Source organism: Papio anubis, chromosome 7, assembly GCF_008728515.1.
Source record: "Papio anubis isolate 15944 chromosome 7, Panubis1.0, whole genome shotgun sequence".
In the NCBI taxonomy this organism is placed as follows: domain Eukaryota; kingdom Metazoa; phylum Chordata; class Mammalia; order Primates; family Cercopithecidae; genus Papio; species Papio anubis.
The window spans coordinates 18,337,469-18,365,347 of record NC_044982.1 but is presented as its reverse complement, the minus strand read 5'-3'; the positions used below and the strand labels follow the sequence as shown (position 1 = coordinate 18,365,347).

At 42.4% G+C, this 27,879-nt stretch overlaps 1 protein-coding gene across 4 annotated transcripts in view; it reads right to left on the bottom strand.

Moving 5' to 3' along the window:
- KCNK10 (potassium two pore domain channel subfamily K member 10) overlaps window positions 1-27,879 on the bottom strand; it is a 183,881-nt gene that overhangs the window by 20,157 nt on the left and 135,845 nt on the right. For all 4 annotated transcript variants that reach the window (XM_003902139.5, XM_021941446.2, XM_003902138.5 and 1 more), the window contains one exon: window positions 26,845-27,005. In XM_003902139.5, coding sequence (XP_003902188.1) covers window positions 26,845-27,005 — 161 coding nt within the window. The remainder of the gene's footprint in view (window positions 1-26,844; window positions 27,006-27,879) is intronic.

Genomic DNA, 27,879 nt, shown 5'->3' with positions numbered 1-27,879 from the left:
ATGTAGTAAAAGCAGAAAAGTTGGGTGAGATTACAGTGGGTTTCCTGCTAAGGGTGCTCTGCTAAAAGAAGAGTGGATTGGGATAGCCATTAAGGAACCCTGAGCTCTGGCTAGAGCTGTATGGGAAGGACAAGAACCTGAACAGCAGGCGGGGCAAGGGGAGAGCAGTGTCAGGGTTCTCATGCAGCCGTGAAACAGACTAGGTCAGTAAAACACGCCTTGCCTCACTGGCTCCTCTAGGAACACTTTACTCTTTCTCATCCTTCCCACGCATCTCTTAGCTATGCAACTGTTCCCTGGAACCAGTATCCAAGAGCACCCAGAACATGTAAAAGAGAAGAAAGCTGTCATATGACCCCTATCCCCACTCCCATGAGTAGCCCAGAGGCTACTAGACAGAAGAACTATCTATAGGTCCAGGAATAAAAGTAAATGACAAACAGGCATGCATTTTCTGTGGCCTTACTTATCTTGCCTGTTAGAAGATTTGAAGACAGCCTTCAAGGTCAGACAGATTTAGGTCAACACCTATATAAATGCCTGGGTATTGCTGGGTAAGCAGTAAACAACCCCCTTCCCAATAGTCAGTTTCTTTTCTTTTCTTTCTGTCTCTTTCTTCCTTTTTCTCTCTCTTTCTATATTTCTTTCTTTCTTTTCTTTCTTTCTTTCTTTCGTTTTCTTTCTTTTCTTCCTTCCTTCCTTCTTTCCTTCTTTCTAAGTTCTTCCCTTCCTTCCTTTCTTCTTTCTTTTTTGACCAACACTTTTAATGTAAGCACCTAGGGATGCTTGTCCACATAAAACTATAAATAATAATAAAATAAGCATTAAGAAATCTTACAGAGAAAGGTATGTGAACTAGAAGAGGAAAAGGCAACATGAAGTAAACAAAATTAGAAAATCTTTAAAAAGATAATTGAGAAAAAGACTTTGGGGTATAGAAAGAAGAGACAGAACAATAGTTTGAGGGATCTAGATGTTTTCTGGAGGAATAAGAAGGCTTCCCAGCTACACGTCTACCTAATTGTTTCAGAGATAAAAAGAAAATGGAGAGAAGGGAGAAAGGGATATGCATGAACTTTCTAGTTAGACTAGGAATGAGAAGTTAGATAAGAAGGAAATACAGCTTTATAGAAAGTCACGCAGAAATAAACCCTACACTGGAAAGGCCTGCATTGAGGGAACTGGACAGAAGCACCTACAAAAGAAAAAATTCCTTTAGCATATTTTTCAAGCTACGAATGAAACTGAACTCTGTAACTTTTCTATTCCTTTTTTCAATCAGTGTTTATCATGTACCTACTCTCTGTCAGGTAGTGAGCTAACTTCACTGGTGAGTAAAACAAAACGGGCCCCAGTCTCACAGAGCTAGTAGGAGTTGAGCCAAGTATTAAACAATCATGCAAGGAAATAATTAATCACAGCTTGTGATAAATCAGACATGTTGTGAAGGGGAAACCCACGGAGTGAGAGAGTGTAAAAGGGACCTCATGACACTGTGGAACTGTTTGCCTATCACAGTCTCCATATTTACTGCCCATACCTCAAGATTCCCTCTTCGCAGTAAAGGGAGTTGTTGCAAATGATCCAAAACAGAGGATTAGTGATGGAGAGAAATAACCCTGTAAGGAGGTTAGAGAGATGCCAGTGAACTTGGACTTCACATGCATTGGCTGTTTTCTACTCCTGACAAAGTTTCCATTGGAGCCTCATGGCAGAATCACCCAGGGCAAGTACCTTGACATCCTAGGGGACGTGATCTCATCTAAGTTGTATACAAATGCCTCCAGGAAATGCCAGGCTCCAATTGTGTGTTGTGGACAAATAAATGCATACACAATTCATTTGCTTATTCATCTATCATTCATTTATGATTATTAAAGAGGAGCATTGCTCTTTCATTTGATTAGGATGGATTTGCTTAGAAGGACTGCACTAGGCCGGGCACAGTGGCTCACGCCTGTAATCCCAGTACTTTGGGAGGCCGAGGCGAGTGGGTCACTTGAGGTCAGGAGTTCGAGACCAGCCTGACCAATATGGTGAAACCCTGTCTCTACTAAAAACACAAAAATCGGTGAGGTGTGGTGGCGGGCACCTGTAATCCCAGCTACTCAGGAGGCTGAGGCAGGGGAATTGCTTGAACCCGGGAGGCAGAGCTTGCAGTGAGCCGAGATCATGTGACTGCACTTCAGCCTGGGCAACAGAGTGAGATTCTGTCTCAAAAAAAAAAAAAAAAAAAAAAAAGGACTACACTGAAGCCTATTTTGATTGCTGAACATGCATAATAATGTCCTGGCTTTTAATTAGTACATTTTTTTCCTCTTAAAAGAATTAAGTTATATGCAAACTCTTTCATGGAGCTTAATGTCATGAATTAAATAGACTTTTACCTTTCATGAAGAGGCTGGGCTGTTTAACTATGCAAATGAAAGCAGATGTAGGCATCCCAAAGCTGTGACTCCAGGGCACACGTGCTCCATAAGATAAAGTAGTCAACAGTGCCCCACCCTTAGGTAGGGTTGCATCTCTGTAGATAATATTTCCTTTACAAGAGTACTCTCTTTAAAATGCAGTTCTAGATTACATTGCTCCTGCAAATTGTTTAGCAGAGATATGCATGAACAGTTTGAACAGTTCTCAGAGGACCAGAAACTGAGAATCTAAAAGCAACAAAAGAAGATCTCTAGACCTCCTGATGTTCACCCCATGCTAAAAGAAAGATTAGAAAATGGAATTGGACCAACCCTGGTGATGCTCAGCCTGTGGCGTATGGTAAATGATTATCAACGATACTGCCAAAGGTCTCGCAAGCCACTCCCACTGTCATGCTGTGATCGAACAGAGCTAATGTGATCACAGGGCATGACCACGTTCGAGGATCCTCGTCTTTCTTTTTGTCCATCAATAATTTGAACATCCTACTTTAGTTTGGTGAAAGACAGATCTCCTCCCAGTATAGAAGCTGCAATGTACCACCTACTGACTTTCCCAGCCTCTCCTGCTATGAGGATACAAGCACGTGACCCAGGCTTTCACAGTCATAAAGACTTATGTGGTTCAGACTTTGAACCACACCCATGCAGATGTAACGGGGTTAAACCTTGAAGTAGTCATCTGAGAGTCCTCTGTGTTTTCCTCCTCCTCTTTCCTCTCACTGGCACCCACCCCCCACCAGACCATTCTGAAAAGAGGTGTGGAGATTCTCAGAGGCACCCTTACAGAACCACTTTCTCCTCTCCCAGACAGCAGGCAAGACCACGTTAGGAACAGAGACAGAGAGAAGGTAGAATGGCCACTCAGCCTGGAGCAAAAGTACAGTGGGAGGGACGAGGTCTTCCTAGGGTCTTCCCGGCGGGGGGAAGCAAAATGTCCAGTCTGGAGGCCAAGAGGAAGAGATCAGATACAGAGCTTTCTGCTGGTGAGTGACCACCTGTGCACAGCCCACCTCTCAAGAGTCCTGGATCCTCCTAGGTCCTTCGACAGAAGGTGAGGACCCTGAGTGGGATGGACATGGAAGGTAAACCTTGCCCTTGATCAAGGTGGAAGTGAAAGCATCAGCAGGGAGCTTCCATGGGAGGCGGGGTGGCAGGCAGGAGCAGACGTATCTTGGATGTTACATAAAGAAACGGGGACCCTGTGGAAGTCATTCCAGGGATGGTGGCACCAATGCTGGTAGTATGCCCCACTCCAGGAGCAGCCACAAGGATGGTTCCAGTGGCAGCGTCTAGGGGCCACTGCCCTGTATGTGCTCAGGCAGACACAGCAGTGGCTTCTTCTAGGACCAGTTCCGTGGTGTGATTTGGTCACTGTTCTTAACAAGGTACCTTCCAAGTTTGGGTTTCCAACCATCCCAAGGATTTGGTAGCTATCCAATATCCTTTTTGAAATGGTTTTCATTTCTGTTTAAATTAGCCATAGTTTCTCTCATTTTGAGCTCCGCTACCTGCCTGTAACAGCTACTCCTGGAGGTCAGGGCAAGCTGGCTTCAGTCACTTGGAGGCAGGTTAAGGACACAGCCCAGCTGGACACCCTGGAACAGACCTGGAATTCTGGGCTCCAAGAACTGCCAGAACTGTAAGCAGATGTGATGTAACTGCTGTGGGTAATATCTCTCTGACATTCCTGAATCTTAAAAGTCTTGTTAAAATGTACAGCTGGTGTCAGCTACAGTTTGGAAGGTGTTGTATCTATTCCTGAGAATCTAGTATTACTGGGGAAAGTGGTGTCCATCTCCCTCAGCTCCAGGACAGCAGGACAATAGCACTCCTGTTTCTGAGGCAGAAGGATCTATCACCTGCCGAAGGTGGGTAGCAACACTGTCATGAATGATCAGTGATTAGAGCAGAGGTCAGCAATCCAGAAGAAGCTGATGGAGTAACACAGGGAAGGCACAGGCTGTGACCAGGACATGGTGACAACCCCTGCCAGTACCAGAGGGCAGGGAAACTTGGACACGGTAGGTAGCAGGCGGGAGGGGTACTGTGGGGCCAGTGGAGCACCAGGCCTTGGGGCCAAATATAGATGCAGAGAAAAGATTCAGAAGTACAATTATCAATGTGTTAATGGTCGATCTCTTTGGACAAAGGATATTTACATGATTTTACTTTCTTCTTTGTATTCCTCTGCATTTTCCAAGGCCTCTATGGTGACCATATGTTCTCTTTGCAGTCTTTGTAATGAAAGAAAAGGAAAAGGGGGAGAGGTGGGAGAGAGCGTGAGGGAGAGGGCTAAGGAGAAGAGAAGGGAAGGAGAAAATGAGCAACATGCTCATGAACGTGGCGGTGATTCCCTCGAGAAATAACAGCACGGTGCCCTTGAAAATCATTCACTTGGTCTTTCTTCCTTTTGGAAAAGGAGTGACAACCCTTCCTTGGAGGGAAAACCAAAAGAGAAAAGAGGAAGAGATAATCCCCATGGTAATGGAAGAGAGATGGGCCTTGTCTGAGCCTTCAGGATCCCAGGAATATTTGCCAAAGGTGGCAGTGGGAGAGCTGTAAGGACCTGGCCGTGATCCAGTTCAAGAAATGCATCCTGCCTGCTGCCTCATGCCGCCTCCTCCCCCTCCAGAATGCGGCAACCCACTTTCTGAGGAAGCTGTCAGGGACCCCTACCCACCCGCACTTCCCCCAACTGCTCCCTACCCCCACTGCAGGCAGGCAGTTGCTGACCCCTCTCTCTTGCTGTAGTAGCAGTTAGTTTGCAGTTCTGGAGCGACTGGATGGTTTATTGGTGCCCCAGTACTGCTCCATTTCATCCTTTGGTGCCTTTCCTAAGACTTGATTTTTTTAGAACCATTTTAGCTTCACAGCAAAATTGAGAGGAAGGTACAGAGATCTCCCATATAGCCCCCGCCCCGCACATGTGCAGCCTTTCCCACTATCAACATCCCACGCCAGAGTGGTGCACTGGTTACAAGTGATGAGCCTGTACGGACAATATCACCCAGAATCCACAGTATACATTAGGGTTCACTCTTGGCGCTGTACATTCTATGGGTCTGGACAAATGTCTGATGACATGTATCCACCATTATAGAATCATACACAATAGTTTCCCTGGCCTAAAAATCCTCTCTGCTCCACCGATTCATCCCTCTCTTCCCCCAAGCTCCTGGCAATCATGGATCTTTGTAACTGTCTCCATAGTTTTGCCTTTTCCAGAATGTCATGTAGTTGGACTCATACTGCATGTAGCCTTTTCAGATTGGCTTCTTCCACGTAGCAATATGCATTTAGCATTCCTCCGCATCTTCTCATGGCTTCATAGCTCATTTCTTTTTAGTTTCTGTGCCCTTTTAAGGGCTGCTCCATCTGCTAGGATGTTCTTCCCCCTTTTTAATGCTTGTTGGACTCCTGTTCATTCCTCACACACAATTCTGACATTACCTCCTGCGGGAAGCCCACTCCAGTTCTGGTTAGAGCTACCACTTCTTCCTCTCTGCTGTCCATGTTCCTTCACCCTTGCACAGTCCCCGGTCCATAGAGCTGCTCAACCTGCAGCACTGTCTGTCCATCCATCTGTGTGTCTCCCTATTACACAGTGTGCTCCTTCACCTCAATGCCCTAAGTGCCCAGCACAGTGCGCAATTTTCTTTCCTTTCTTTCTCTTTTTCTTTTTTTATTTTTTGAGACGGAGTCTTGGTCTGTCGCACAGGCTGGAGTGCAGTAGTGCGATCTGGGCTCACTGCAACCTCCGCCTCCTGGGTTTAAGCGATTCTCCTGCCTCAGCCTCCTGAGTAGCTGAAACTACAGTCGTGTGCCACCATGCCCAGCTAATTTTTGTTTTTTCAGTAAAGATGGAGTTTCACTATGTTGACCAGGATGGTCTCAATCTCTTGACCTCATGATCTGCCCGCCTTGGCCCCCCAAAGTGCTGGGATTACAGTCATGAGCCACCGCATCTGGCCAACAGTGCATTTTTCTGTAGCTGCCTCCTCTATTTTAGCACCTTGAGAAAATATAAGAGTATTATTTAAGGCACATATTCTATAAAAACAATAAAACCATTCATCCAGCCAGAGATAAACTGACAGGATTTTATAATTTTATAATTTGGAATGCTAGTAAAGGTACATAACATAGAAAGGTATAGTCAGATGGATGTACACACACGTATATAATAAATATTTGTGGAATAGAATTGAATATTAATAGCACGGGAAATATATTAAGGGAAGAGGCTTAACTATTGGAACATGGCCATTTTCATGAGAATAGAAATTAAATATGTAAATTCTTGAAAGTTACATGGGAGTTCCCTGGAAGCTTTGTTTATAACCCTGTTTAGATTATAACACCCTAGGAGGTAGTCTGTAAGCTTTTCAGGGTGTTTGTGGTTGTCACAACTGGAGGGGCATGTTTGGCATGTACTGGGAGAAAGCCAAAGACGTTCAGACATCCTGCAATACAACAATCAGTGCCACAAATCACAGAACCATCCCACATTTAGCATGAGTTTTGAATGTCCCACTGAGAAAAACTCGTGTCTACAATTATCCGAGCCAAGAACCTAACTCCCTTTTACATGTGAAGACACATACACAAATTGTTTGCATCTTTTCAAAGTCGACCAAATTTTATAAGAATCTGAATCTAATGTAAATAGATTAGCTGGAACCTTGCCGAGAGTTGTTCTCTATTTTGGAAAACCACACCACTGGAGAAAAAGTCCTTTGTGACATCTTAGTCATCAACACAACATATCTGAACCAATCTGCATTTGGAGATATTGCAGTCTACATATAGAGGCCAAGACTCACTACTCCAGCAGGTCTCCTAGGGTTTCATAACTGAGCACCTATTATTGAAACATTACTTTCCATTTATTTCTCCTTTATATTATAGCTAGAAAATTTGCATTGAATTTTTCAAAATTACCTGTATTGGCAAGGTGCACTGTCTCTGAAATTCATTTCAATGCAGTAAAGGAGTATTCATAAATACATGCTATAAAAGGATATTGGATATTACAGGGTTCAGAACCACTGGGTGAAGGTAAATTGTATACTGTATTTAAGAAGGTTGACTTGGTAAGTCTGTAGAATTACACTTCTAGGTATAGCCTGATGAGGTCAAAGTGTCTGTGCATATGAATACCATTCACAATAAGCATTATCAGGGAGCAGCTCCCCTATAGACCCATCCTTTATTCAAAACAATTGTACATCAAAGACTAAAAACTTTTTTCCCATTGCCATTTGTTTGCATACAATACTGCTTTCGTTTTCAAGGTCACTCTCTTTATCTTTTTTTAGAGGGGGTTGTGCTGAATTAGGAGAGCAGGAGGGATAGGGGATGTCTCACTATGCTGCCCAAACTGGGCTGATCCTCCTGCCTCAGCCTCTCAAGTAACTGGGACCTAGTCTAGCTTCAAGGTCATTTTCTATGTCAAGATGTATAAGGTCATGTCTAGCAATGTTCATTCATTGATTCATCAAGTACGGATTAAGTGCTCTCTGGGTGCCAGGCCCTGTGCTAGCACCTGAAGATGCAGTGGTGAACAGGCAGATGGGACCCGACCTCACACAGCTCAGAGGCTGCTAGGGATGCTCGGCATTAATACAGGGAGATGAATGTTACTCTAGGGGTCCACAAGATGCTATTGGCGGGGGTCGGGGGGTGGTGTTGACCTCATTTAGAAGTCAGGAAAAACTCCCCAAGGAACTGACATTTGAGCTGAGACCAGGAGGAGGGTACAGACATTGTTTGAAACACCATAAATATCACACGCAAAAGTCTGGAGATGAAAGAATGTGGCACATTCAGTGCAAATGTGGAGGTCCACTGCTTTCCCATGGTGAAGCAGAGATTTCTCCCCAAACACGATCATCAAGGCTCTTACTTCAGGAAATACTAACTATGATAAACTTTTAACATTTTGACCCATATAATCTTTTCAGAAAATGTGGTTGCTGGGTTCCTTTTTTATTTCCCTAAAAATAGAAAATAATTTGAATTCAAGACATTTCTAGAAATACCATTAAAGGCACATGATCATTTTTTAAAAATAGAAAGGAGAAGGGAAGCAAATGTGTGCCCATCTTCTAGGCAGGGGACAATCCCATCAACTCTTAAACTCTTCCCATAGTGGCTCACGGAAGCAGGTGTCACATATTTATACAGCCATCTGGACAGGTCCTCTTCTTCCTCTTCCTTGGGGAAAAGGTTGATAATCCTCCAAAGGGTAGATAAAAGAGAGAGACACCTAATATAAATACAGAATTAAAGGGCTCAGGACAATTGAGACTTTCTGAAGAGGAGCAGAGTCAAGAAGCATACAGCAATGTCAGGAAAAGGATGCCAGAAAGAAAGTGGTAATAACACTGCAAGAACACCATATGGCATTTACATGTCATGTACTGCATTTTAAATGTTGATGCTTGCTTTTTTTTGTTAGCTCAGGTGCCAACTCTGTTACAGTACATAGCAAAGTTTATTTTTTTGTAAAAATCACATGGAAGTTCTCTGTAACCTATTCTTCAAATTGTACATAAATTCTGTTTTATTTTAACCACAGGATATTTATTGCTGATTCTAATTGCTCAAACTAATCTGCAAAACAGTTTAGAATGAGAAGGGACAGTGCTGACAACTGAGACGAGATGCCCGATACACTCATTTGTGACGACTCGGGAGTGAGAGGGGACGTGGGGGTGGGGAGTGGATAGGTAGACAAACAAATATTAATGCTAATAATTTAGCATTAGTTCTTTCAAGCATTCCCCAGACTCATATAGAAAGACTATGGATGTTATTCACGGTGAAATTCATTCCTGCCAAGGAATGGAAAAAGGTAATGGAGGAAACATCACTCAGTCTGAGACGGGAAATGGTGTAATAGCACGGTATCTAAACAGAAGAGACAGCATTTGAGCTCAGTAAAACCCATCTTCCGAGGATCCCTTGTTGGTATTTGCAAGGCCAGGCATCTTTTGGGCGGAAACTTTAGTCTTCCTTTAGGATCTTTTAGTAACACTTTGATGCATTTTTATAAAAATACAAACTGGCCCTTGTGTTCGAGATCTAGTAAGAGCACGGGCAAGCTGAGAGGCAGTCAGCATGTAGCTAAAATAAATTCTTATTCATTCTTGGATTTTTTGTTCTTTTTTTACTAGAATCTACATATGTGGTAAGATCACATGGGCACATCTGTGTGAACAGTTGCAGCCAGTGAAGTGCGGTCGAGGACGAAGAAAACCTGCCTCCTTCACGCAGACTGAATGGCCAGGGGGGGAGCCCCAGAGGAGCCAACCAACCTGCCGTCTGCACTCTTGTGCTGTTTGCGTTTCGAAAGGGCTCACTGCATCGCGGCCAGTGCATCTTCTCCTCCCAAGGCCATGCTTGATGGCTGAGGTCCTGTCCCACATATAGACCCTGTTGCCAATGGGTTTCTTTCTGTCGCTACCCTTTCTGGGGCCCCCTCCACTTCTCCAACCCCACCCACCTCCATGCCTATTTCCAGGAAGGGTAGGACAGAGGGTAGCATCAGCAAGCATCTCTCCTTCATTTGTGAAGCTTACACATCCTGGGTGTAAGAGGAGCAGAGCTTGGAAAAAGACCTGGTTCATGTCTCTCTCCTCTCTAATCAATTCACAATCAATAAGTATTTACTGAACACCTACAAAGCACTTAGCACTGAGCAGGTCCTACAAAGACACAGGCCTAGAAAGGCACAGTAACATTTAGTTTCAAGGCCCTTAGGCTTTCCTTGGGCAGAATAATCCATTGGCAAGACAAGACAGGTGCTTGCGTGATGTGAAATGTACAAGCTAGAATTCACAAGTGCCTCTCTGGACTCCCATAGCTAACAGCGTTCTATAATAGTGGATAGCATTGATTGAGGCTATGCGGCAGACACTGCTCTCAAGTATCAACTAAGTGCCAAAACAGACAGGAACCACTATTATCCTGATTTTTTCAAATAAGAAAACTGAGGCACAGCCTGAGATCACGTAGCTGACAAGCAGTGGACAGATCACACGGACCATTCACCAAGGTGGTGTGACTTCAGAGCCTGCCTGCCCGAGCCCTCGTATCATTCTGCACAATATTATGGACACTGGTCTTGATGCATGGCTGTTTTCTCCTTAAGAGAAAGAATGGTCCCTTGTTTATTGGCACATACCCCCATAGTGTTGAGACCACGAAAAAGTGTTATTTGATAATTATTTATTAAATTGACCTAACGAGGAGCATGAAGTAACAGCCACAGTGAAGAACAGAAAAGTGAATCATGATTGGGTGAATAAAAGGATTTCAGAGTAGAAAAAAGGTCTGGTGGAAACGATGTCATCCATATGCAGAGTCCCTAGGCGGCCTGGCACTGAGCCACCCACCCTCCCACCAGCTCTGCGCACAGGGCCCAAGCTGATGAGTGGGAAGGAAAGACGCACAGAGACACAGCTGTAGGTTAGGGCAGGGAGGAAGGGAGGGCAAGTGCAGGAGGGAAGTGAGGCTGAAGGCACAGCATCTCCACTTAGACCCCAAAGTGACAGAACAGCAGCTATGGCAGCAGCCAGGACTTAAAGGCAGTCAGACAGCAATTTACCAAACACTGTCATTTGGGCCTATAAAAGTTAAAGAAAAAAAAAAAAACAGAAAAAAGCAAATGTTGGTGAGGAAGTGGAAAGACAGAACCTCTGTGCATTGCTGGTGGAAATGTGAAATGGTGCAGCCACTGTAGAAAACAGTGTGACAGTTCCGCAGAAAAATTAAATCTGTAATTACCATGTAACTCAGCAATTCCACTGCTGGGTATATTGTCCAAAATAGTTAAAAACAGGCACTCGAACAGATGTTTATATACCAATGTTCATAGCAGCATTTTCATAAAAACCAAAAGGTGGAAACCGCCCAAAAGTCCATCAACAGATAAACAAATAAACAAAATGTGGTATATGCATACAGGAGAGTATTACTCAGCCTTGAAAGGAAGGAAATTTTGACACATGTGCAACATTCGTGAAGCCTTAAAGACACTGTGCTAAGTGAAATAGGCCAGACACAAAAGGACAAATACTATATGACTCCATTGACATGAGGTTCCCAAAGTGGTGAAATTCATAGACACAGAAAGTAGAATGGTGGTCACCAGGGGCTAGGGGAGAGGAAATGAGAAGTTATCATTTAACAGGCTCAGAGTCTCCCTTTGGGAAGATTGAAAAGTTCTAGAGATGATGGTAGTGATGGTTGCATAACAATGTGAATGTACTTAATGCCACTGAACTGTACACTTAAAAACAGTTAGGATGGAACAGGCGTGGTGGCTCACGCCTATAATCCCAGCACTTTGGGAGGCCGAGGCAGGCAAATCATGAGGTCAGCAGATCGAGACCATCCTGGCCAACATGGTGAAACCCCGTCTCTATCAAAATACAAAAAATTCGCCGGGCAGGGTGGCACGCACCTGTAGTCCCAGTTACTTGGGAGGCTGAGGCAGGGGAATCACTTGAACCCAGGAGGCAGAGATTGCAGTGAGCCGAGATTGCGCCACTGTACTTCAGCCTGGCGACAGAGCAAGACTCCGTCTCAAAAAAAAAAAAAAAAGTTAGGATGGTAAATATTATGTTGTGTGTACTTTACCACAATAAAAAAAATAGGCATAAAGGAAATCTTGAAGCAGGCTCTAAAGTATCCTACTAACCCCTGGGAGTATCTTATAGGAAAAGAGAACTTTGTAACAGTGACTGTGGCCAGGATGAAAATATTAAATCTACAGAAAAAAGAAAGCCCAGAATGACATGGAAATTGATGCTAACTTGAAAGGCCAGTGAACTCAACTTCTGTGAGTATGGGAATCCTTTCTGAAGGTTAAAAAAAATTCCTCGATCCCCACACAACAATAGAACTTTTGGTACTAACTGATAGTGAGAAATACATACATACATACATACATATATATAAAGATACTATGAATTCAGGAATCACCCTTCAAAATGAACTGAAATGAATCATTGATGGCAACCAAGCCCTCTACATACTTTTGGAAAAGGGCAGCACACATGTTAAGGAGATATATTGTTCATTTTGTCCACTGGCAATGCTTGAAGCACAAAAGGATTCTCTGATCCTTTAAAACGACACCTCAGGCTCCTAGGGGCCCACCACCTACAGGATGAAAACTACAGCTGTCTATGAACAGGAGCCTAAAACTCAGCAGTAAACTTCCAAGACATAGTGCAAAACCATTCGATCAAAACCGTTATGATGCACAAATGCAGCTCCTCTCAGAAAATATAAAGCAATGCATTCTCCCCCAGAAATACAAAGTACATTCCTAACAGGAATGCACATTTCCTGGGCTGGATGCAGTTCAGGAGAGTGCAGTTTGTTGGCAGCCCTTCCCTACACGAAGTCATCAGAGCCTGCTCAGCATGGGCCTGCACATGCTTGTCACACTGTCACCTTCCAGGGGAGTTGGCTCTTTGGGGTGATGGTTCAGAACTCTGGCACACCTCTCAATAATGATGTGTATTCTAAACATTTTCCCTTCCCTAAGGCAAAAAGTCATAAAGCTATCTAGAAAGTATCAATGACTATTGACATGCCAGTCATCTAAAACTTATCCTGCAGGGAACACATAGATCACACAGCCAGCTCCGTGATGAGAATACTCAATTCAACAAGGGCACCTCTCAATTTTCAGGAACCTAATTTGTTAAGTTCATTGCTTGCTTGGCTCACAGAAGTAACATGAGGCTAAATGTAAAAAGAAAAAAAAATTACACTGATAATTTTTTAAAAAGAGTTCTCTATAAGAGAGCAAAAAATTAATATTTTATTAAATCAGCGCATTCCAGAGGAACCAAACTAACCTGGGAAAATTGGTGATAAAGCATGAACACAGGAAATCATCCACCTATTATGCTGATTTTATAATACTAATAAAAATGTGATTGCTAATAGAATTCTTGCATTAAATTCATAACTCAAAAGCACCTGGAATCTTTAGATACAGTTTACCATGTTGTAGACCTAAAGCATCACTAGACTTTCACTAGCCCCAAAATGCAAAAATATAAAACCTTTTATTAATACTTAATAAAACCCCTGGGATTCTAAGAAGTGACTATCTCTTCAATGAGCAAGACCTCACTGATAATGAATACCCATAAAATTTTCTAGATAGTTTCCTCTATCAGAGACGTTTTAAGAGTTTCAGAAGCCTTAGGGAATACCAGCAAAATCTGAAAGATATGCGGAAATAGCTAAATGGCTCTTAAAAGGAAGAGATATTTAAGACTCCTTAACATAGCAGACCTTGAGTTTGGGACTGAGTTAAACCCCCAGTGGGAATTAAAATCTTGGTGGTGATGTTCTCAAACTCTGTGCTCTTTTTATTTTACTTTATTTTATTTTGTTTTGTTTTATTTTATTTTGAGACAGAGTTTTACTCTCGTTGCCCAGGCTGGAGTGCAATGGCGGCAATCTCAGCTCACCACAACCTCTGCCTCCCGGGTTCAAGTGATGAAGGCTCCTGCCACAGCCTTCCCAAGTAGCTGGGATTACAGGCATGCACCCTCACACCTGGGTAATTTTGTATTTTTAGTAGAGACGGGGTTTCTCCATGTTGATCAGGCTGGTCTTAAACTCCTGACCTCAGGTGATCCTCCCGTCTCAACCTCCCAAAGTGCTAGGATTACAGGCATGAGTCACCACACCAAGCCATTCTATGCTCTTAAAACCATCAAAGCAGAGCACTGAGGCACTCTGATAAATTCAGAAAAAGAAGAATGTTTTGGAGGACAAGGCCAGCTATCTCAGGGCACCAAGAGGCTTGGCTTAGAGCTGTGCATTTCCTCCTGTTTTTAACATTAAGCAGGTTGTACAAAGTGGAGCAATGGTGGAAGAACAGAGTGGAGACTATCTTTGCCTGGCAACTGCTCTCGCAGAGGTGGGTCAAAACAAGTCAGTTATTGGTACAGTACAGGCCTCTCTTTTATTAGGTTGGTGCAAAAGTAATTGTGGTTTTTGCCATTACTTTTAATGTCCTATAATGATCTCAGATTATAAACCCATCTTTGTATTAGTCACATAGCAGCAGACATGAGCAAGGGGACACCTAAATCTTAGATTAACCTCCAAAAGAAGAGAACACAAAGAAAGAGATGTTAGCTAATAATGAGCTGGTATTAGGGAGCTAAAGCAGGTACATAAAGAATCAGAGGCTATGATTCAATTCAACACACTGAGAGAGGGCATAAAGTCCGAAAACTAAAATCCTTTTAAAGCAGATAAAGACAGGCCCAATATCTTTCTCTCAACTAGCCATTTTTATCTATCCCCAGGTCTTACTAAACCTTTTGTGAAGGCTCCTCTGAGCCATCACATGCTATGCCTACATTGCAAGAGAAAGAAGAAAGGATGATAGTGGAACGATTAAGTCTATTCATGCACTCTGGGGCAGGGAGACCAAGTTTGGAATTCTAGCTCTGTCATTTATGGGCTGTGTGACCTTGGACAAGTCACAGAACCAGTCTAAGCATTCCGATCTCATAAAATTAAGAAACAATAATGATCTCTTTGGCAGATTTACTGTATAACTTACTCTAGGAAAAGCCCAGATAGCCCAGTATCTGGCACAATAAACCCTCAAAACAGATGAGCGACTCTATTAGTCCATTCTCACGCTGCTACGAAGAAATACTCGAGACTGGGTAATTTATAAAGAAAAGGGGTTTAATTGACTCAGTTCCGCATGGCCAAGGAAGCCTCAGGAAACTTACAATCATGGTGGAAGGCACCTCTTCACAGGATGGCAGGAGAGAGAATGAGTGTCAAGCAAAGGGAGAAAAGCCCCTTATAAAACCATCAGGTCTCATGAGAACTCACTCACTATCACAAGAGCAGCATGGGAATAATCTCCCCCATGATTCAATTACCTCCCACTGGGTCCCTCCCACAACACATGAGGATTATGGGAACTACAATTCAAGATGAGATTTGTGTGGGGACACAGCCAAACCATACATATCAGCGACCTATATCTAGACTTTGGTACCACAGTGCCATAATACTCAGTATTATCTCAACAAAATCCTCTCAGACAAATGACAGATCCAAGGCTCCCTACAAAGGTTCCGGCATGCAGATGTTCATGAATAATTTCCCACCCCAAAATAACAATCAGATTCCCAGAAGTTACCTGTGATCAAAGTTTGCCAGGGGGAAAAGAGAGAGAGAGAGAGAGAGAGCGAGAGAGACTCTGTTAAAGCTACCTGGAAAATGTTTCAATGTTAAATGCTATCCAGGCAGTATTTTAAGTAGTTCTATTTTAGGCAATGTTTGACATCTTTACTGGGCATAGAAAAGAGTGAAGATGCACTTTAAAGCCACTGGAACGTTCTATAGTGACCTCAGAAGACAACAGGAAACACCAAAGGGATACTGGCCAATTATTAAAGGTAAGCCAAGAAAGAAGAACCATACATTAGATAAGTCCCTATGGGTCAGTTAAAGTTAGTGCTGAGATGGTTTGCCTAGTGAAGAATAAGAGCAGAACAATTTATCACTATGTGGACTCATCAGCATCAAGTCTCCAAGCATTTTTGCCTTATTGGTGAGAAATGATCCAATTCCAGAGTATAAAATCTCCAAAGCCCTCTTTAAGGACCCATCTGAGAGAGGAGAGTTCTGAGTCGGAATGGCACTAGCACTGAAAAACTGATTAGGACCATTGGTGGAGTCACCAGAGCACGTGTGAAAGATTTGGACAGGGGACCAGGCATGCACCTGGTAGTCTTTGGGGCGACTGTCCCCTTATATCCCAGTATAGCTGTGATCAAATTAACTAGGGCAATTTTGCCCCTGAGGGCACATTTAGTAATGTCTGGAGACATTTTGGCTGTCATAACTGTGGGCGGTGATGATGCTGGCATCAAGTGGGTAGAGGCCCAGGGATGCCGCTACACATCTCACAATTCGCAGGACAACTCCCATGACAAAGAATTATCCAGACCAAAATGTCAATAGTATCGAGACTGAGCAACCCTACATTACATGAAGGGAGGAAAGAAGGAGCTGTCCATGGAAAAACTGTCATGGGCTGTCATTAAGAAATGTTGTGTAGTCTGTTTTGTGGATGTCACATATGTAGGTCACCCCAAATGTACATTCTGGCCCTATCATTAAAGCTACACAACATCTTAAACTAATTTGGAACAGACCTGGTTGATAAAGCTTTAAAATTATTTGCATTTTAAAATAATTACTTCCTACCTTCTTGCCTCTTAGGAAAAGGAAGAAAGCAATTGTTCACATTAAAACCAGGGTCTTTTCTCTGATAAAAAATAAACTCACGGCAGGGTGTGGTGGCTCACGCCTGTGATCCCAGCACTTTGGGAGGCCAGTGGGCAGATCACAAGGTAAGAAGTTCGAGACTAGCCCGGCCAATATGCTGAAACCTCATCTCTACTAAAAATATACAAAAATTAGCCAGGCATGGTGGCATGCGCCTATAGCTGCAGCTACTCAGGAGGCTGAGGCAGGAGAGTCACTTGAACCTGAGAGGCGGAGGTCACAGTAAGCCGAGATTGTGCCACTGCCCTCTAGTCTGGGCAACAGAGTGAGACTCTGTCTCAACAAATAAATAAATAAACTCACATTATCATGTAACATTAATCCTACTGAGTTATTTGTTAGGAACTTATAATATGGTAAGTACTAGGGCAGGCATGACATAGAAGCAGATACTCGAGAGACATATGGGCACTCGTAAACTGAAGTTCACCAATATTGTGTCTTTTCTACACTACTGAAAGACAGCCATTTCTTAAACTAAAGCCTCAGCCTACCACTCTGCCCTCCTCCCCTGCCTCTCTGGGCGCAATGCTGATGTGCATAGTCAAGACCCTTGAACCAATGGTATTAGAAACTGTAGCTGAACCTACAACGCTGAAAATAACACCCAGTTTCCAAAATAGGGATTTTGATCTGTTTGAAATAATAATTTTTATTTTTTTATTTTACTTAAAAAAAATTTTAGAGACAGGGCCTCATTCTGTTGCCCAAACTAAAGTACAGTGACGTGATCCTAGCTCACTGCAGTGTCAACCTCCTAGACCCAAGCAATCCTCACTCCTCAGCCTGCTGAGTGTCTAGGACTACAGGCACTCACCACCACACCCAAGTAATTTGATTTTTTTTTTTTTTTTTTGAGACACAGTTTCACTCGGTCACCCAGGCTGGAGTGCAGTGACACAATCTCGGCTCACCACAACCTCTGCCTCCCCGGTTCAAGCGATTCTCCTGCCTCAGCCTCCCAAGTAGCTAGAACTATAGGCACACACCACCATGCCAGGCTAACTTTTGTATTTTTAGTAGGAACAGGGTTTCATCATGTTGGCCAGGCTGGTCTCAAACTCCTGACCTCAAGTGATCTGCCTGCCTCGTCCTCCCAAAGTGCTGAGATTACAGGTGTAAGCCACTGCACCTGGCTCAATTTTTTTTTTTTTTTCAGAGATAGGGGGTCTCACTATGTTGCCCAGGCTGGTCTTGAACTCCTGGGCTTAAGTAATCCTTCTGTCCTGGCCTCCCAAAGAGCTGTGATTACAGACATGGACCACTGTGCCTGGCCCTTGAAATAACAATTATTTTAAGTTAACCCTTTTGCTGCTGAATGCGAGCTCAAAGATGCCTTGGCGAAACAGAAGCTTCCTGCCAATTGTGTTCTTAAAAGCCTCTCCTTGATCCATGCCAGGCACATGGCAGATGCCTGCAGGAGTCTTTGGCTTCTGCCACATGCCCCTTCCTGGAATCTAAAGTGGTTGATCAGTCCACTAATTTAACCTTATTAGCATTTTGAGATTGTCATCACTTCCATCTTAAACATGTGGCCTGTTCTAAATTTTCCAAGTAATTTTGGCACTCGTAAGTCTAGGGTAATGTTTTATTACTTGTCAGTGACACCCAGAATCATTTGGATCCATAAGCAAATAAACATTACTGCCATATCCTTGGCGGGGAAAAAAAAAACAAAAAAAGAAAAAGAAAGAAAAAGGTGTCCCTTGGTTTTACAGGAAATATCAGAAAGCCTGCTGATCCGAGCCAGATAAAAACAAGCAGGTACTTCCTACCAGAGTCCAAAGTCCAGCTTGGAGCCAAGAAAATGAGAACCAGTCCAAAATTTGACTGGTTTTCCTACAGCATCCTATCAAGTGACAGTCAGCCTGGCCCAGCAAGACAGCTAGCCCACAGCAGGGGACAAAGAGGCTGCCTGCTTCCAAAACCTGCTTCAGAATCCAATGTCAGCCCTCCTTCATCCCAAATAAGCAGATATTTAGGATGCTAACTGCCCAGATATTTCCCTGGGAACTCAGGAAGAATTATTTTTACTTTGATTGGCATGGTATACTAAAATATTCTAAACTCCGCATTGGTTTCATAGTGTAGATTAATCTGACATTAATATTTTCAGCCCACCTAGAAGAGGTTAAGGCAGGATTAGTGGTTCTAATCCAGGTCCTACCACCAATTCACTGTGTGAATCCAGGCAAGTCACATCATGGGCTGTATTTTCTCAGGTGTGAAATCTATGAGTCTCACAATAGTAGTATTCCCCCCAAAGAGTGATGCACAAACGACCTGGAACTAAATTCCTGAAATGCTGGTCACCCTAGAGTGCGACCCAGGAGTGCATCTTAGAGCATATGTACATGACTATATTAGTGCTCACCAATTTTACCATCTACTACTATTCTTGGAGATAAAAGAATGCATTCCAAACCCCCTTTGCAGTTACGAACAGGGCCTGGTAACTAGATCCGGCCAATGGGCTCTACCTGAAGGACAACACTCTGAAGAGCCAGCATGCAGCGCTCAGTTCTTTCCCCTGCCCTACTAACCCCTGAGCCTGAGAAGCTGCCTGGGTTGCAGCAGATCTGGCAGGAGTGGGAGTAAGCTGTTTGTGATAGGCTAGCTTATCCTGATTGATTCAAGGATCCCAACAGCCACCTAATTTATGACAAGGAAGAGAGAAGACATCTTCTCTATGAGTGGTCTCTGTGGCTAGCAGTTAGTTGACATCTATGTGAGACATTGTCATTTGCTTACTCCAACCTCTTTGCTAACAGAATTCTAATTTTGTTCATCACAGCAATGTGTTCAGCCCCAAGAGATGAAACATGATTCCTCTGCTCCTTAAGCATTGGAATCACCTGTAGAGCTTGGTAAACACAGATTGCTGAGCTCCAGCCCCACCCCCGCCACCACCACCACAAAGAATTTTCATTTCTAACGAGTTTCCAGTGGATGCCGATACTGATGGCCCAAGGGATACTGATGCCTAAGGTTGAGGGACCAAACTTTGAGAATCACTGGTTTAAGTCCATCATGGCAATACCATCGTCCTTTGTCTGATACTTTCTTTCCTATCCTCCCTTGCAGATGCTGATGTGATCTCATTCTGGTCAATGAGACAGAAGGGGAAATCTACAGGGTAACTTCTGGGAAAGATTTTTCTTCCATAAAAGGAGCCGATGTCAACACAATATTGAAAAAGAAGAAAAAATTTGGAGGACTGACACTAACTGGCTTTAAGACTTATTATAGAGTTACATTAATCAAGACAGTATGATATTGGAGAAAGAATAGACAAATAGATCAATGAACTAGAATAGAGAGCCCAAAATAGAACCACATAAATATAGTCAACTTATCTTTGACAAAGGAGCAAAGGCAATAACATGGAGGAAAAAATAGTGTTTTCAGCAAATGGCACAGGAACAACTGAACATACACATGCAAAAAATACGGCTGCAGACACAAAGTTTACACCCTTCACAAAAATCAACTTAAAAATGATCACATACCTACATGTAAAATGCAAAAGTATAAAACTCCTAGAAGGTAACATAGGAAGAAATCTACATGACTTTGGGTGTGCCAATTACTTTTTAGATACAACAACAAACACATGCTCCATGAAAGAAATAATTGATAAGCTGGACTTCATTAAAATTAAAACCTCTCCTCTGTTAAAGACACTACCAAGAGAATGAAAAGATAACCCACAGACTGGGAGAAAATATTTGCAAAGGATATACTTGATAAAGGATACAAAGGATATACTTGATAAAGGACTGTAATTCAAAATATACACAATATGGCCGGGCACAGTGACTCACTCCTGTAATCCCAGCACTCTGGGAGGCAGAGGTGGGTAAATCACCTGAGGTCAGGAGTTCAAGACCAGCTTGGCCAACATAGTGAAACCCCATCTCTACTAAAAATACAAAAATTAGCCAGACATGGTGGCACATGCCTGTAATCCTAGCTACTTGGGAGGCTGAGGCAGGAGAATCACTTGAACCTGGAAGGCGGAGGTTGCAGTGAGCCAAGATCACGCCACTGCACTCCAGCCTAGACGACAGAGCAAGGCTCTGTCTCAAAAATAATAACAATAATAATAACAATAATAATAATAATACGCTATACATTAAAACTCAACAATAAGGAAACAAATAGCCCAATTAAAAACTAGGCCAAAGACTTTAACAGACACGTCACCAAAGAAGATATAAAGATGACAAGTAAGCATCTGAAAAGATGCTCCACATTATACATCATCAGAGAAATGCAAATGAAAGCAAGATACCACTACACACTTAGAATGGAGAAAATTCGAAAGACTGACAACAGCAAATGCTGATGAGGATGTAGAGCAACGAAACTGTCATTCATTGTTGGTGGAAGTACAAAATTGTATAGCCACTTTGGAAGACAGTGTGGCAATATTCTTGCCATGCAATCCAGTTATCACACATCTTGGTGTTTAACCAAAGGAGTTGAAAACTTATGTTCAACCAAATAACCTGCGCACAGGTGTAATTCATAATTACTAAAACTTGGAAGCAAACAAGATGTCCTTCATTAGGTGAATGGATACATAAACTGTGATACACCCAGAAAATGGAATATTATTCAGCACCCAGAAGAAATGGGCTACAAGCCATGAAAAGACACAGAGGAAATTTTAATCCATATTTAAGTGAAAGAAGCCAGTCTGAAAAGGCTACATACAGTATGATTTCAATTACACGACTGTATTAGTTCATTTTCTTGCTGCTGATAAAGACATACCCAAAACTGGGAACAAAAAGAGGTTTAATTGGACTTACAGCTCCACATGGCTGGGGAGGCCTCAGAGTCATGGCGGGAGGTGAAAGGCACTTCTTTCATAGTGGCAGCAAGAGAAAAATGAGGAAGAAGCAAAAGCAGAAACCCCTGATAAACCTATCAAATCTCATGAGGCTTATTCACTATCATGAGAATAGCACAGAAAGACTGGCCCCCATCATTCAATTACCTCCCCCTGGGTCCCTCCCACAACACATAGGAATTCTGAGAGATACAAGTTGAGATTTGGGTGGGGACACAGCCAAAGTATATCAATGACATTCTGGAAAAGGCAAAACTATAATAAAAACATGAGCAGTTGTCGAAGGTTAGGAGAGCAGGATTGAAGAACAAGCAGGGTACAGAGGATTTTTAGGAGAGTGAAATATTATGTATGATACTATAATGGTAGATGCATGTCATTATAAATTTGTCCAAATTCATAGACTCTACAACACCAAGAATGAACCCTAATGTAAACTATGGACTCTAGGTGATAATGATGCATCAATGTAGGTTCATAAATTGTAACAAATGTACTAGTCTGGTGGGGGATGTTGATAATGAGGGAGACTGTGCATGTGTGGGGGCAAGGGGTTATGGGATATCTCTGTACGTTCCTCTCTATTTTGCTGTGAATATGCAACTGCTCTAAAATAGAAAAATTTTAAGGGAGTTCCTTTTGTATTTCCTGATATGAGGTTGGGTGAAAACGTGCTATTTGGTCATGAAGCAGCCATCTTGCAATGTGAGTGACAAGTCTGAGGATGAAGAGTCACCATGCCAAGGAAAACAGAGCAGAAAGAGGTAACAAATCTGGATACACCTGACATTGTGGAGTTGATAGCACAAGCCTGAGTCAATGTACCTCCAGGCTTCTTGCTATGTGAGATAGGGTCCAAATTCTTAACCCATTGTTAATCAGTGTTGGGACTGTGAAAATTGTCAGAATCAAAATGAGGTTACTTGTGTTTAAAACCCTGACAAACAGAGTCAGGGAAAGCCAGGAAGGAAGGGTTCTCATGCACAAATGCCTGATTACAAGAGCTATCATAAAAGACTGCAAAAACTACAACCTTGCACAAAACCCATCACCGCCTTACGCAGAAAAGTATGTCTGCAAAGACATCTACCCAGCAACTGCCTGTCCAACCTTGGACTGGCATCACCCTTGTTATTGATCCTTGTACTCAAGAATAATTAGCTCAAAACAATTATGTAATCCTCCTCATTTTTCCTTTAAAAAACCCCTTTATTTTCTTTTCTTTTTCTTTTTTTTTTTTTTGCTTTACTTCCCTGGATGCACACATAGTTTAAACTGGCATGTATGTTACCACTGCAACACCCATTCCTAAGTAAATATCATTTTCTTTCAATAAGCCTCTCTCTGTATGTTATTTAGGGTGACATAAATGGTGTCAGAAGTGGGATCAAAGTGAGTGCACCTTAGAGGAATGAGAGGTCCCTGGAACTGAGTGCAGTACTGACTGAGCCCTTTCTGCTCTCTGCTTCTGTCCACTGCTTCTTCTGTCTGGGTGACTCTCAGATTCTCAGACTCCCTCCCTTTGGTGAGTTCTTTTTGACTTTACATGTGATTTGATTTGGCTGAAAGGTGCCTTAAGTAAAGAATTTTTCATCCCTCTTGGGTCTGTACGGGGGGTTTTTATTTGTTGGCAAGCACTTTCTGGTAGAAATATATCCTTCTGCGTTGAGTACTCTGGTTTCTACAGAATTTACATTCTGTCTTAGTGGCATGTCTTTTCTGGTGAATTCACTTTTGGTTCTTTCTGTACATCTAGCTTAATATTTTATTTGGTCTGCACACCTGGCTTAAAAAATTTGTGTGGCCTGGCATGGTGGGTCACGCCTATAATCCCAGCACTTTGGGAGGCCAAGGAGGGCGGATTGCCTGAGGTTTGGTTATTACACACATCTGCAAATAATTTGGCCCCTTTACTTTTACCTTTTCTTTGTTTCTGAACATCATCTGAGAGCAAAATTAAACTAAGTTTAATTTTAATAAACTAAAATTCTAAGTGGTGGTGCAAGAAGGCCATTTAAAAGTGTAGTTTTAAGCTTCTATGTTTGTAGTCATATATTACACAGCAATAGAAAAACTAATGCAGCAGCAAAGTCCTAATTCAGGGTAAAGTGACTATAAGCCCTTTCAGAAACAAAGCTAAAGCTATATTCTCTGATCAGCTTATAAGCAATAAAGCTAGTAATTTGATCTCCATCTGACTCCTCCATTTCAGTTAGTTCTGAACTCCAGAGGAGAAGAAAGAATTTTTATTTATTCAAGTCATAAAATCTCCAATAGTCAGGCATTTTATTACTCCGCAACCAAAAGCATTTCTAAGTAATCCAATACCCCTCAGCAATTCTTTAAAATGAGGATCAGACCTGGGATGTGTTGGAAGGACCCAAACCAGGGTCACCTCAGGATTCAGGCATCTAGAAGACCAACTTTATATTTATTTTACTGATTGATTGATAGATACAGGGTCTCACTCTGTCATCCAGGATGGAGTACAGTGGCACAATCTCAACTCACTGAGACCTCCACCTCCTGGGTTCAAGCAATTCTCATGCCTCCACCTCCCGAGTAGCTGGGATTACAGGCACGCACCACCATGCCCTGCTAATTTTTGTATTTTTAGTACAGACAGGGTTTTACCATCTTGGCCTGGATGGTCTTGAACTCCTGACGTCAGGTGATCCACCCACCTCAGCCTCCCAAAGTGCTAGGATTACAGGTGTGAGCCACCATGCCTGACAGGCCAACTTTAGATTTTATTTTTACTCCACAGTAAATCCTCTCTTCCCAAGAGCTGAGGGAAAGCATAACAGATCAAGAGAAGGGCTTAACACTCATTGAGCAGATGAAATACATAAACTTTCCCCCATGAAAACTAAAAATTCACAACCCGAAGCTTTGTTAGTTTATACAATTTTCACTTCTCAAATAGCCACCTAAACATAATTGGACTTTTAAATGTAGTTTAAATCAGTGGCAGAAAACTTTGAGATTTTCTACCAAAACTTTATATGCAGCAAGCAAACTGCTGCAGGATCAGTTGTTTGTATATTTAGGAAGTGTGCTTACATTCTCCCTGGAATTCGGTCACCCTTTCCAATAGCATCCCTCCAACACTTAACAAATGCATTCATTGTGCGCTGCCAATTCAATAACATGCAACTGTCTCGCCTTCCTAAAAGAATCCTGATCTTTGATGGTGCTGCAAGGAGCTGAGTGGACAATCAGCAAAAAAGATGAAATGTGAGGTTTCTAAGGCTCTGTATCAGAATCTGTTGATGATGCATTTGAGAGGCAGTTTCAAGGGGAAGGAGAACCGTACACTCTATTTGTAGTCTGAAATTCATTAGGGGAGACTAAGTCCCTAAATTTAGTAGCAGATGTCCAAATGATTGCAACCTCTTCCGTCATTTCGAATATAGTAACTAGAAATTTTTTCTGCTAAGGAGGATTTCAAAAACTTTTAGTCCAATCCTTTCCTCTACAAATAAGGAAACAGAGCTCTAAAGAAGCTACGTAAAAATAAAAATGCCAGATCAGTCATTTCCCCAACTGAATCCTGTTCTGAGTGTTCAATCCACCAGATTCTTTTTTCTCTATCACAGGGCCATGAGGCAGCAGCTAAGAGGGTGCTTCCAAGCAGTTCAAAACAGTTCTTGGAGACAGGGCTGCCGTGTCTGGTTTAGGAAGACCTAAACATCTGAAAAGCAGGGAAGCTGAGCACTGATGGTTTCCATGGAGACTACTGCGGAGCCCAGGTGCACAATCTAATGAGACCACCGGCCAGCCAGCATTAAGGAGCAAAGGCTGTGGGACATTCCAGTAAAACTCACACACCACAGAGCTCCACAGATGAAACCCGAATGAGTGTCTAGCTTGCCCATGAGGGCTTCTCTTGCAGAGACACGCTGAAGCTCTGGGCTCTATACGTCTGCTCTATGACAAGTTCTTTTCCACACATTATTTCATTTAATCATCACCAAAACCTGACAAAGTAGATTCAAATTGTATCCCCTTTTGTGGATGAGTAAACTGAGGCAGCTGACCAGGATGAGTGAGATTATAAATGGCTCACCCAGCCATGGTGACTCATTCCTCCCATTCTACTCTTTTTTAAAAAGCCTCTGAAACTGCTCATCTGAAAGCTCTCTTGCATTCTTCTAAAGAGAAGTATAAGCCATTATTGCAGAGACAGCCTTGAACTCAAAGTTTGAGAGTTCTTACAGGGTGAAAAAGCACAGCTTTAGAGCTTCCAGCTGATCTTGTCTTTGGCCACCATTCCTAGATCCTGGAAAAGACCTCAAAATGTCATTTTTAAATATTAAGTCGTCATAAGAAAGCATTCCCTGAGGAAGGTTTGAAAGACTTGAGAATCAGGTCAGTACTGAGTAAGAGAGCAGAAATGACCTTACGCCTGAGCAAAACAAGTGTTCTGTGAAACCATACGAATGAGTATGAGTTAAAGGGCACTGGGAACCCCAGTTTAATCACTCAGCCACTCATGCCTGCAACCGACGCCAGGAATAATTTATTAATTTTAATTTTAGTAAATAAATTCCTTGAGTTGAGATAGTTGTTTCTTGTTTAAAGATAAATATTCCAGAAAGGAAAAAAACCCACTAAGGCAATAGCAATCATCGACAGTTCAGTAGGAAGTCGTACATCAGGATGCCATATCTGAGGAACCACTCAGCAGTGAGAAGTGGGAGAGAGACAGACCATTAGGAGACAGGTGCAAAGCACAGAGCAGTGTCTGGAGAAGTCAGGCGTCTGGAAGAAGCAGGATTAGCCTAAAGACACTGTGCTTGAAAATAAAATGGAGTGAGGGAGTTCCAACAACAAAATGGATGGATTTACAGTTTTCTACTTCATTACAAACACAATGAGGAACCCCATCTTCCATCTTTAAGGAGAAACTGAGCTTGTTCCACCTCTTCAAAAAATCTGTGTTGGCAAATCCATACTTAACCCTCTTGTGTTGTGATTGCAGAAATACCACTCTAACATAGGAAGCTACTCAAAGAAGGAAGTTTAGGTGCAAGATCTTTGACTTCCATTGGCCAAAACAGAAAATACAATCATAACATTAAAATTATTCCATTAAAAGCAGATAATGCCCCTTTACTGCCTCCTGGATCCTGTCAGGCTAAAGCCAACTGGATCGCAGTGGTTATAATTTAAATATGATGCAGTACTCACTCGAAAGACCTTCTCCACTCTTGCAATGCTTTTCCCAAAGATGGTTCCAAGTTGGTCTCCAATTCCAGCCAATAAGAAACCAAAGAGTGGAATTCCAAAGATGGCATATAAAATACAAAAGATTTTGCCTCCTTCAGTGCTCGGAGCAATATTCCCATACCCTGGTAAGAAATATTAAAAAGAGGGAGAGTGGCAGAGACATTAGCATACTGACCAAAGAACTCACAGACTTTTTTAAAAGTTTGTACATTCCCCCACCTTACAAGCTTTAGGGAGTAGAACTTCATTTCAAAGGCCCTATACAATTCGCAACATTGTTCCGTTGCTTCTCTTCCTTCTCCCCTTATAAACAGTTTTAAGGTTTCTTGGATATTAACACATTTTAGGAAATTCATGGTCACTCAGAACTTTCATTTTCATTTCTGACAAAAGGTAATACCACCTTTTTCGGAAACACCAAGCATCATGGGCATGTCTAGTTTAGTGAGACCTGAATGTGTGGGAAGGAATCACCATTGCACTTCTTAGACTTGACAAGAGCTTCTTTTTCACAGTCTTAGCCATAGGCTCCACCTGGACAGACTCTGGCTGTCTTCAAGGGTGATGGGTACTCCATATTAAAGAGGAAATGTGGTCTAGTACAAAGTTAGAAAGGACTCATGAATTGTCCAGCCCTACCCTGGGAAGTCTGAAAACAGGAAAGAATAGGGAAGGGAAGGCTTTGTGCTGTCTCTCCCCACTGCCAGTGAAGTTTAGCCCCATCTGGTTCTTTTTTTCTCTTTACATCATCTCTGAGTCCTGCCTCTCCTCCCAACCACCTCTTGCATTGAGGGTAATAAGGTGCTAAAAGTTTACTGATGGATGTTTAAATACAAGAGAATCTTTTTATAGTCCAGTCTACTAATATGTATTTCAAATAGTGCTTTGAATATACCCACATCTGCATTCTTAAGAGTACTGCAATTACATAAGTAACTTACGTACAATGAGTATTGGGCTTACCCTATATGGATGAGGCTAAAGAAAGTATTGCTG